Source organism: Cygnus olor, chromosome 12 (assembly GCF_009769625.2).
Source record: "Cygnus olor isolate bCygOlo1 chromosome 12, bCygOlo1.pri.v2, whole genome shotgun sequence".
Taxonomy (NCBI): Eukaryota; Metazoa; Chordata; class Aves; order Anseriformes; family Anatidae; genus Cygnus; species Cygnus olor.
The window spans coordinates 3,360,494-3,372,040 of record NC_049180.1 but is presented as its reverse complement, the minus strand read 5'-3'; the positions used below and the strand labels follow the sequence as shown (position 1 = coordinate 3,372,040).

General features: G+C 44.0%; 1 protein-coding gene across 1 annotated transcript; it reads left to right on the top strand.

Moving 5' to 3' along the window:
• Window positions 1–2,327: 2,327 nt before the first annotated feature.
• On the top strand, window positions 2,328–11,547 carry LOC121076765. The gene is made up of 11 exons (XM_040571368.1): window positions 2,328–2,729; window positions 4,085–4,219; window positions 4,780–4,904; window positions 5,210–5,278; window positions 6,196–6,309; window positions 6,590–6,705; window positions 7,247–7,302; window positions 8,748–8,800; window positions 9,430–9,557; window positions 9,752–9,908; window positions 11,015–11,547. The coding sequence occupies exons 1-11, from the start codon at window positions 2,526–2,528 to the stop codon at window positions 11,115–11,117; spliced, it is 1,260 nt and encodes a 419-aa protein (XP_040427302.1). The 5' UTR covers window positions 2,328–2,525; the 3' UTR covers window positions 11,118–11,547.

Here is an 11,547-nt window from a genome sequence, read left to right as displayed (position 1 = left end):
AAGACAAAGCAGTTATTTGACAATTAAAAAAAAATGTATTATATAATGTCACGTGATGTGAAGTTAGGCTGAAACTAGGACATTCTCTCCCAGATCTGAGCCTTCTCAAAGTTCAGTCACATCTGGGTCTTGTACTATACATGTGACACTAGCCATTATTTGTGGATGTAGTTCTGAAAATCCACTTTCATTTGCAGCTCTCTAAGGATTCGAGACCAGGAAGCATTTTTTTCATGTTAGCTCTGATTTCTGCTCAAACACTGCTAGAGAGATTGGATAGCTTCGAACAGCAAATACAGTTTGTGCAAAGATCTAGAGAACCAGTTTGGACCTCAGAGCTTCCTTGAGGGACTCAATCTGATATTGCAGAATTTTTAACCTCAATTTCTGAGGGTGCTGAGGCATTTTGATAGAATATAGTTGTACTGTACCAATTTCTTTTGCCAGTCAGATGGTTTTAAAAGGCGCAGTGTTCACTACGTTGACTACACAATGGGAATTTTCACAGTCAATATGGCAGATGCTTAAGGGCAAGTCAGCAAATTTATGCTAACCAGAAAGTCTTAGATTCATCTTACTTTGTTCTCTGTATTTTTAGCACTGTGCAGGTTTCTCATTTCCTCCTGAACTCAAAAACAAACAAATCAGTCAAATATTTTCTTCCCCACATTTTTGCTAAGTGTGCAGAGCAGAGCTTAGGCAGGCTCATTTTAATATGCACGGTGTTGTTTTTGCCATGCGAAAAGCATTACCAGACATGTCAGGACTTCGGTTCTTCTGCAAGTCCTGCTGTTTTGGAACCCACTTCCACAGCAAACAATGCTGCCAAGATAAATTGTTTGCCAGAGATAACTTCAAGTCCTCAAACAAATTACCTAAGAAATGTTGAAACATAATGCTGTACGAAGCAAATTGTTTCCATGCTTCCTGTCGTCGTAGGAAGGAACGGGGCTTATCTCTGTTATAGATTCCACAGAGACAGCCACAATACCTTAACCAACGTGTTGTTTAAATTGTGGGAGTTTTTGAATACTTCACGTAACAGAGGAACATATGAAATATGCATGCCCCGTTGTTCCTGCCCTTAGAAATGCAAATACTGAAATTCAAATGATTTGTATAAGGATTCCAACGGTTTGGCAAAGGGCAGTAAAGCTGCTCGCAGATTGCATTAGGAAAAAAATAAAGTGTTTACTGGAATATGTCGTTTGCCATAGGCCCTTACATCTCAAGCCGACTAGCGCTGTTGAAGGTTTAATTATGCATGTTTGCAACGTGCCAAAGATTTGTCATTTGTGTGGATGCTTCCCCATTAAACGCTGCTTTGTGTCAATGTTTTATTTACATTTTAACTAAAAATAAAAGCTGTTTTTCATAATCCGTTCCCTTGCAGCCTTTCTCTGTTTTGAACCATTATCTGCTCTGTTGCAGGTACAGAGTGATAACATTGTAACACATCTCCTATTTTGTGAGTGTTTTCTGTCCCTCTGTGGCACAATCTGAAACAAGAAAATAATCTTTTTTTTTTTTTTTTCCTCTCTGGCTCTCTGCCTACTGTATGTGGTTAACTTTAACACTTGCTCCTTGAATATTAACTGAAGCAATTGCGATTTACTGAAATAAATTTCTGAACCTTGTTGTCTCTGGTGCCTTCTGCGTTTTAGTTCCTGCCCTTCTACTCTTGATGCCTGATGATAGCAATAAAGCAATAATTTGCTGTTGTGCCCAGTCTCAGAAAAAGGGAACTGTGTAGAAGTAAGGAAGCTTTTTAAGAAGATAAAATGAACATTAAGCCACTAAAGACTTTTGAAGGATAGATAGAAACATGAACATAGGGGCAGAGGAAATGCACAGCAGTCCCCTAAAAGACTATATATTCCCAATGAGAAATCTGTAGGACTAGCAGAGCCCAGACACTCAGAAAATGAAAGCGTGGAAGCAGTGAGCCCCATCTTTCTCCAAAGCAAGAGCATCTGAACTTCAACCTTTCCAGAGACTGCATTTAATGTAGAGCAGGGAAATGAGAGGAGGAATAAAGGGACCTATTGTGCAGCCTGCCAAAAGCCATCAAAAATACGGCTTCCAGAAATGGCACCTGCAAAGGAGGCTGAAAGGCTGCCTGCTGCCAGTCTTGCTCGTGGCTTGTCCAGAGAGCGCTGCCAAGCCTTTTCCATGCCCATCGCCTGGAGCTGGCAATGAGCACCCACAGAAGCTGAAAGCCGAGCGAAACCGGTCCAGAAACCCCAAACCAGCCACTGATATCCCGACCCAGGGGCCGGGAACGGCCTCAACCTTCAACCGTAGGGCCAAGCCGACGAAAGCGCCCTCAGCGCCGGCTCCGAGGCGGGGTTTGGCGGCAGCCGGAGCCGGCGCTGTCCCTGCGGGCGAGGCCCTGCTGCGGTTCCGAGCCCGGCTCCGAGCCCCCCATCCCGGCTCCGGGCCCCCTGTCCCGGCTCTGAGCCCCCTCATCCCGGCTCTTGGACCCCCCCCGGCCCGGCTCGGGACCCCCCCAGGCCGGCCCCGCGATGCCGGCGCTGCTGGCGCTGCTGGCGGCCGCGCTGCTGGCGCTGCTCGGGGCGCTGAGGGCGGCCGGCCCCGGAGCTCGGGTCCCGCTGAAGCGCTGGGCTCTGGCCGGGCTCCTGCTCTTCCACGGAGCCTGGCGGCAGCGGGTGGTCGCCGGAGGGACCGAGGAGCCCCGCAAGCCGCGCCTGATCTGGCCTGACCCTCATGTGAGTGTCCTGCAGCGTCCCTGGCACTCCTTTCACTGGCACCCTCTTCCCTGGCACCCCTTTCCTTGGCACCCCTTTCCCTGGCACTCTCTTTCCTTGGCACCCCATCTCCCCAGCATCCCCATCCCGCTGCAACCCCAACCCCAGCACCACCATCCCCTCCATCCCCATGGATGCACATACCCCCAGAACTCCCATTCCTCCTAGACACACATCCCTAGGAACGCTGTGTGCAGGACCCGCACCCCTCTGCGTCCCCTGCACCTCTCTGCATCCCCTGCACCCCTTTGCATCCCCTGCACCCCAGCACCTCTAGGACCTGCACCCCCAGGAGCCCCAGCCCCTGCATCCTGGTGCTGGGCATCCCTCACCGCCTGACCCACATCCTTCTTCTCCGCTCGACACATCCCTGGGAGGGCACGGTGGGCATTTCACTTTGACTGTCCCTTGCAGTTTTTTTCCAGAAAGGAAACTTTCCAGAAGGAAGTTTTTTCCAGATCGTTTTTTGACCTGGAGCAACATTTACAAGACAGGCCAAAAAATGATCCGGAAAAACCTTCCAGAAATGGTCCCTCTGGCATCCGGTAGGCTCACTCTGTGCTGTCAAAATACCCCCTTACCTGTGTGCATAAGGACTATAATCATCAGGTTTTAGTATTTTTGGCATCTTACGATGGATAAATTTTTGGAAGCAGAACTTTATCCATGCCCAAACATGCATACAAAAATCTTAATTTCCACGTTCCAGCTTGGGAAAGTTCACTTTGTGTTCCGCACATATATGTTAAAATACACGTCTGAATTTGAAGTTGTGGACTTCTGTCCCTAGCCCAAGTGGTAATCATGGCAGCGAAGTGCTAGGTTTTCTATGGCTTGCTCTCTTTTTCTTTCTTTTTCATTTTTAGTTCTATGCTTCCTGTAAATATAAGTTGTCCTGTATTCAATTTGGAGCTAGATGGGGGAGCAACATATTTGGGGCTCAATTCCCTTTTCACAGACAGTCTTTTTTAGGACACATGTTGTAAGGATTTTGGTCGAAGGAACATCCCATTGCAAAATAGTCATCTTACTTCTCAGTAATAGTTCTCCTTGTGTGTGGCTATAATGCAATAATTATGGTCCCTCTCTAAAACTGCTTCTCACGTGCTCCCTTTCTGCTTTCTGTGTTGGTCCTGATGAGGAAATGGGCAAAGAAGAAAGGGATAAAGCTTTTGGGTCAATGAACGGTGTGGTATTAGAGAAAGTGAAAGTAAAATTCAGCTCTTAAAAAGAAACATGGAAAACAAAGAATTACTCGTCTTCTCCCCCTCCCTTCCTGCCTCCAGCTGGAGCTGAAGTCCATTTCCTTTTCCTAGGCGTTCGATTCGGTTTACTTCACGGGCTTTGTGGAGACCAACAAGACCTTTGTGATTGCTCGCCTTGCCAAACGGCCTCACGGGATCTGTGAGATGTGGCTGTTCCTGAGGGTGGATGGAATAGGAGAGTTTGAAGTAAGTGGTGGAGTGGGCTGACATTCAAGAGCAGTGCTTAACTCCTACCTTGAACTTGTGTTAGGGGCCCGAGCAAAAATTAATGTGCTCTGCATCTTCACTACATTAACGTCCTAGCAGTAAAGCATTGGTGCTGTGACTAAAGGCACTGATGTTAGAACTGATGCTTGGTCTTGTCTTCCTTCTTAAAGCCTGTCTCTGGAGTTCCCTTCCAGTGATAACAGCAGCAGTCACTGGCAGAAAAACAGGCCCTGAGCCCTGTATCTGCTTGGATATAAGTTTGACAGAGTCACTAGCATAAGGAGCTGGGCTTTTACAGTGGCCTCCCTTCACACAAGTAATTCAGTTGCATCATTTGAAGCAATAACATGCTATCTGATAACTCTGGTGTTTTAGGTAGAATTTTCCTTTTCCAATATGTGGTTACCAGAAAGCAGGCAGAACTGAAAAGCCAATTCAATCATACGTTCCTCCTGCAGAGGACTGTCAGAGAAGAAATCACCCGTGTTGCATCCCCACATATGACTTACACAAATGTTTTCCCTGAAATGTCTTTTTAGCACCCACAACATCCAAACATGATGGTGAGTGATGAATCTGAAGAGATTTGGAGTGGAGGAGGGCTCACTATTGAGTACTTAGAGCTCCAAGCACGCTGGAAAATAAGCTTCGATGGATTACTTAGGTACTACAGCACTTTATCGTTTCATACACAGAAGACCAAGGCTTTTTGAACACTACCTGAAAATTTAATTAACCAACTTGAACCAGATGCAACTTGGTAACAATAGCACACAATGCTTTCTATGCAATGAAAATACAGCTGGTAATATCTACAGCCAGTGTTGGGTTGTACTGGGGGATTACTATTCTACCTTAGCACACAATAGCATCATTCTTCTGCAGTGTCTTGTTGATTCCATTATCAAATGTGTAAGGAACATTTTGCTCTTTAGCGATGTTACAAAATTATAGTGCTTTGTCTTACAGAAAAGGTCCCTACCGACAGCAGTGGAGTGAAGAAGAAGGAGAACTTGTACCAGTTAAATTCTCTTTTCAGTAAGAGCATTTCACTTTGCTTTGGGATGTATAGGAGGTTTGTGGTTAGAGGTTTGGTTCTTCAGGAAATGAAACCAAACTGACTGCAAAGTGGTAACCTCACTATTTGTTATTTAGGAAGTTATCACACCGAAGACTTCAATGTCTGGTGCATTTTTATTTGGAGAAACTGCTTTAAAAGGATTTTAGAGCTTCTACAGAGTGCTGTAGTCCCAAAATACATTGGTGCTGTTGTCTGGCATTGTTTCCTGCATTTTTCCTATTAATAGTAGAAATAAAATGTGAGCAATTAACAGTCATGGAATGATTCTAGCATACATTTCTATAGGAGCTCTGTTCACACAACTAGGAAACAGTACATAAGAAAAAGAGCTCCAAACCACATTCTTTATTCAGAAATATGTATTTGTGGTTTTGTTTCTCTTTTCCACATAGTTGCTGTTTTCAAAGGGTCATGTGCACAAAGTATACCCTTGCCTCTGCTTTCTTGTTCTGCCATCACTTCCCAGCAATGCAAATTCTACCTGCTTTATGGACTCCAGTTGTCTGATTAAAAATGATTTGCTATCAAAGTAGCTCAGCATTTCTGGCACAGTGCTGCATGTGTACCTCTGAACAGACCACATGAGAGAAAACAGCATCCTTATCCTTTTGCTTGAAGCTCTGCCCTTCCAGCTTCCCTTCCTTGGTAATCTGTGGATCCTTGCTGTGCTGTTCTACAGGCCGTCATTTCCATGCTCTGTTTCCTTTCATTTGTTTTCTAGAAAACTAATGACATACTAAAAATTACATAAATCAGAAATTTCCTAACACAATAACGTGCAATGGTCACCATGGTCAGAGTAGCAAGTGCACAACTTGGCCTTGTGCGACCTGCAAGCTAATAATGGCTTTTGGTTTTTCCCTTCTTTTCCTAGCTGGGAGAACTTCACAGAAGTCTTCAACTTCAGTGTCGACAGTCACCCCAGCACATTTGCCCGCGCTTTTGCCCAGGAACCATGGACCATTGAGTTTTTCCAAAGGGTCAAAAAGTGAGAGGCAAGAGTAAGGTCTTCCGGGGTTAATAGTAATTATTCTACAGACCTCTTGAGGGTCTGGCCTCTGTTGTTACAGGTAACAGGCATTTTGTACTATAACTGGGAAATGTGCAAGTGGTTGCTAATGTGTAGAATCTGGCATAGCTGTGATCCAGATGCTCTTGAAATCTCTCCTTCATTTTGGGATGTAAATCCATCAGATCAGCACTGTGGCCTCCTTACCAGCAGCTTTATTGATTTTGCCTGTGTCAATTCACTGTTTTCTTTCTTCTAGACAAAGGGAACAACATTTCCGACATGAGCAGTGGGGCCAGTCTGTTGGAGAAATTGAAATAGAAAATCATGAGAAAACTGAACTTTCCCTCAAAGGCATTCGGAGCCACTCTTATGGTAACAGCAGCAGAAACAATTCCCTTGCTCAGCAGCCTTTACTGCTGTTACTGCTAGGACAGTCAGGCTAAAGATTGTCTTTAGAAATAGCCAGTTTCACGAAGGGGCATAAATAAAGACATTTCACAGGAAATTCCATTTTGATGGCTAAATGTCATTTGTCAGCTGGGTCAGATGAACGTAGAGATTTGCGATGGAGGGAATTTGGTTCATTCAAGCCTCCTGAGCTGCTGCAAAGGCACTGACACACTTGGAGATATTAAAATATTTTTGGTGACATTTTCCTAGTTTTGGTCAATATGTAAACCTGTTGCCAGTCTGACTTGGCACGTTACTCTGCTCCCCTTTCAATTCTAGTGACCTTGAATTAATGGAAAAAGAGGAACAATTCCATTGCTGTTTTGGGGACGTGCATATGCTTAGCATGTTATCAGCTAGTGGAGGACTTCTTTATCCAAATTTAATTTTAATTCAGGTATATTGCTTCATGTTTTCCAGCAATGGCAAACTTGAGGGTCGGTGACTTTGTTCTTCTTTGCAGGTGTCCGGAACTGGTCTGAGATTTACCGTTATGTTATGATTTTGGCACGTTTTGAGGTAGGTATTAACATGCCAACATGCTATTTAACCATGGCATTGGAGGTGTTTCTGAACATATCAGTCATAGTTGAGTATCCTGACATAAGGCATTGGGATCACCCATGGTGTGCAATCAGCAGTGCTAACTGGTGCTCTCATTAGCACGTATCAATGTTGCAAGCACCTCTCAGAAGCAGAGCCAGGTGTGTAAAAAATGAGATTTTGCTACATGGTTTGAACCAAGAATTGTTTTGGCAATTTGAAACTGTTTGTTTTGGCTTTTTTAGAAAAAAAAAAAAAAAAAAGGCAGCTTTACAGGACAGATTCTCTCCTGCTGCAGATACCCAGGGCTCAGTGGAGGTGATGCAGTGCTGATTCACAGTAACTGAGAGCCTGAGATATTTGTAAGCATCTTAAGCCGTTATGACAACAGTCAGCAAATATTTCTGCCTGTGCTCAGCTCTAATTCTATGCTTTGCTGTTGTGGCTGTGCTGGAGGAGTGGCCGCTGGGAGCACAGCCTGGGGAAATTCTGAACCCTGGCAATACAAGCTGGCATGAAACCCGAGCAGATGCTTCTGAAAAGGCATTTCCTTCACCAGTGCAGGCGTAAAGAAGTCTAAGCTCACTGTTAGAGGCAGCATTACAGAAGTTAATACCGAAGGCAGAAGAAAAAATCTTTCCTGGGTATATGTTGGCCAAGAGAAAAACACACCTTGGAAAATCCCACATACGTGCAGATCCAGTCACTGATGTGATTGAACTTATGCATGTGTACCTTGTAATAAGACTCTGGATTTGTGCTGTGGTGTGCCTAATCGGTCATTAACCTCTCCTTTTTCTTTATAGTTATCCAGGACTGAAAACGGCTGTTGCTTTTCCCCTCCTAATTAAAAGCCATCTGACTATTTGTTAAAAAGGAATTAATCACTGATTGAAGTTTGGAGTATGTGTACATTTATAACATGGCAGCATAGGCTTAGACTTGCCTTCAAGCAGCTCAAGCAGAGCATGGAGGGATTCAGACTCAAGGACGGAACAGAAATGAATAAAACCATGAGATTCCAGCTCCTTCTTATTTAACTTTTTTTTCCTGCATACTGCTCTGAGGCATAGAATAGTAAGGTTAGAAGAGATGTCTGGTCAAAGCAGGGCCAATTTTGAGAGGCTGCCCAGCAGTTCTGAATGCAGCTAGCTGAGATCTCTGCACGTATTGTTTCCCTCCTTTTATGTCTGCCTTCTGTGGACTTTTAATTGCATTACCGTCCTTAATTTGTCCTTAATGTGTCTGGTTTATATTCTTGGACTTTGCAGCCAGATTTTCATGGAAGATGTACTGAGAAGATTTAAAAGTATCAAGTAATAGCACCCTGCGTAATCTGAGTGGTATCCAGTGTCTTCTTAGTCAAGTCAGCATATGATCCATACAAATCAGGCTGTTTTTTCTTTATTGCTGTCTTTCAGGATGGGACTGCAGCACATTTAACAGTTATAAATATGCCAGCTACCACAACTAAGTAAGTAACCAAGGAAGTTTACACAGATGAAAACATGCATCTCAAAGGTGACAGAAGTTGCTCTGCAAGATAACTTTGTGCACATTCTTGCTTTAAACCTGCATAGCCAGATTTCCATCCACACCCTTTTTTTCATGCTTTCCACTCCCTCTGCCGAGTTTTCCATTTGCAATTAGTTAGAAGGACAGCTTTTACCTCTGTTTGCTTCCTTTCCACTCAGTTATTGTTTGGCTGATGCAGCTGTCTGTCTTACTGTCTAGATGATTTAGAGCTACAAATCGAGCACTTCCAGCTATTTTTCAGCCTAACGTTATGCTTCTGGGAAGGGTGGAGAGCTTAAATCCCTGCATTCCTGGCCCTTCAGCTCTGTGACCAAGTGGGACCAAGTGACCTGCCTGTCCATCCTTCCCACTTCACAATCCATCCTGCGCTCCTCATCTCCTTTTCAGTATGCATGGCATCCCCTGCTCAGCCTTCACAAGATCACAAGATATAACCATTTTTATGTATTCCTACTGCTGGCCAGGGTGAAGGCCATGCTTGATGTTGAGCTCCCCTGGAAGGCCAGTGTGCTGGTCCATTTGAGCTTCGATTGAACTTTAGCTCTGCTCCATTTCTTTCCCCTTCAGCCTTACTGTAGGTTATGTTTTTTTCCCTGATGGGAAGAAGGCCGGGATTGAGTGGTCCAATGCCTCGCTGGCCGAGATGGCTGATGATGGTGTTATCAGGGATGAATACAGAGTCAGTTTTACTGCTGGTAAGCTAAATGCAGTTCTGAAAATATGCCTTGGTCAAAGATCTTAGGCAATTTACAAAGCAGAGAGGAAAAGTATTGCTCTTTACAAAAGCATAAGAAGAGAACCATAAGTAGAAATAGTAGATTTTGCAATTTTTGTAGATTAAATATGACTGAAGACTGGAGACACTCTTCCCTTTTTACTCTTACCAAAGGTGGCAAATACTTTGATGTTTCTGCGAGGCTGGATAAGCAAGCTTGCCCTGTGGTGTATAATGGCCTGACTGGAAGTGGCGTTTTCCATGAGTGCATTGCAGATTTCCAGCTGAACGGGTTAACGCAAGGCTGGGGCTTGGCTGAATTTTATTACAGGTAAAATAATGATGGGCAAGAAGAGGTAGAGAATTCCCATCCTCTTCTATTGACCCATGTGGCTACAGCTCCATACATAGCTGAAGTGTACATGCACAGATTTTTTATTTTGTGTAATGAAATGTTTATTTAATGCTTAATGTGTTTATTAATTTGAAAAATACATTATTTGAAAAAGAATGATTGTGCAAGCACTTTGTGCATGCAAACAAACCATAGGCACTTGTTCAGCTGTTTGTTATATAGGTTTATGTAGGTATTTATATAGGTCTCCATATAGGTTTATATTGTGAGTGGATGTTTTACTCTGGAGAGCATCTTGTTTAGGCAATCTTTCACATTTTAAATAGAACGAGTTCTCTACCCTAAACAGCAGGCTAACCATTTATGGGGTGAAATTTGCTCACACAAGTATGTGTCAGGCTAGAGAACAACAGATAAATGTTCAGAAAATCAATACAGGAATGCCTCTTCTAGGGGAGAGGGTTATATCGACAAAATACATGCTTTTCAGTGAGTTGCTGTTTCTCCTGCCACAATTACCTCCATCTTTTACTGGAGCCTTTTCCCTGTTGAGTCTTTTCTCTCATAAAAAAGACAAGTTTGCTTGTTTACATTTAGATTGCCTTTTAAAATAAACACCGATAATTGGCTGTCAGAGCAGATGCCATGGATGACTTTCAGAAAATTGAGAGCTCAGCTTCTTCTGAAAAGCAGACACTTCTAAAGCACATAAAATAGGCCACTAAGCCCCAAAATGCACACTGACTGAACTTGAAAACCTTGGCCTGTAGATGCTGCCAGGTATCTGTTTCACTCCCTTCATGGGCTGGTAAATGCTGCATTGTGGAGGAGATGACCCTGCATGGAAAGTCTTGGGTACAACTTAAACAAGGCACGCTCTCTAAGTCCAGACTGTCCTGGAGATTTCTACACCTACCCCAGGCAGGCTTAATTTGATAATGCTGACAAAATCTGCCTAGTCACCTGTCTCATATCTACTTCCAAATCAAAACCGTGTCAGAAAATAAAAAGGGTGAGAGGGGGGATCTGGTTCTTCCCCGTCGCTGCAGGATGCCAGCTCAGCATCTCTGCTCTTCTTGCAGGGATGAAGCTGCCCAACTGGTTCCGAATTTGCAGCTCGGTTCCAAAGCCAACGGACCCAACCTTTCCTCCCAGCGCCCTGTGAGCGACGGCTCTCCTCCGTGAGCTTTTGCAAGCTTGTCCCAGCGGTATTAACAGGCAGCAGCTTTCAAGAAATGCTATTTCCTGCAAAATGCACAGTTTTGAGGATGGGACTCAAAGTCACAGGAGGTCAAGGGTGTGAAAGGATTTGGAGAAAAAGAATTTGTGAGAGGATTTGGAGAAAAATGAGATACATTTTTACTTGTGGATCTCTTAGTGGTTGCTAACCGTGGTGGTCTGGAGGCAATTTAGAGGAAATTTCTGAACAGCTGACTGCAGAAAGTTTGCACAAGGAAGGATTGCTCTATGCTCTGTCTTTTGGTATTTTTCCTGAACTGCCATCTGCTCCCCACCGTGAAGACCAGGACATGGGGCTACATGGAACTCTCACCCACGTAGCAGTTCCTCTGTCCTTTCAGATTTGTTTTTGAAATAAAAGCTCTATCTTTCTGAA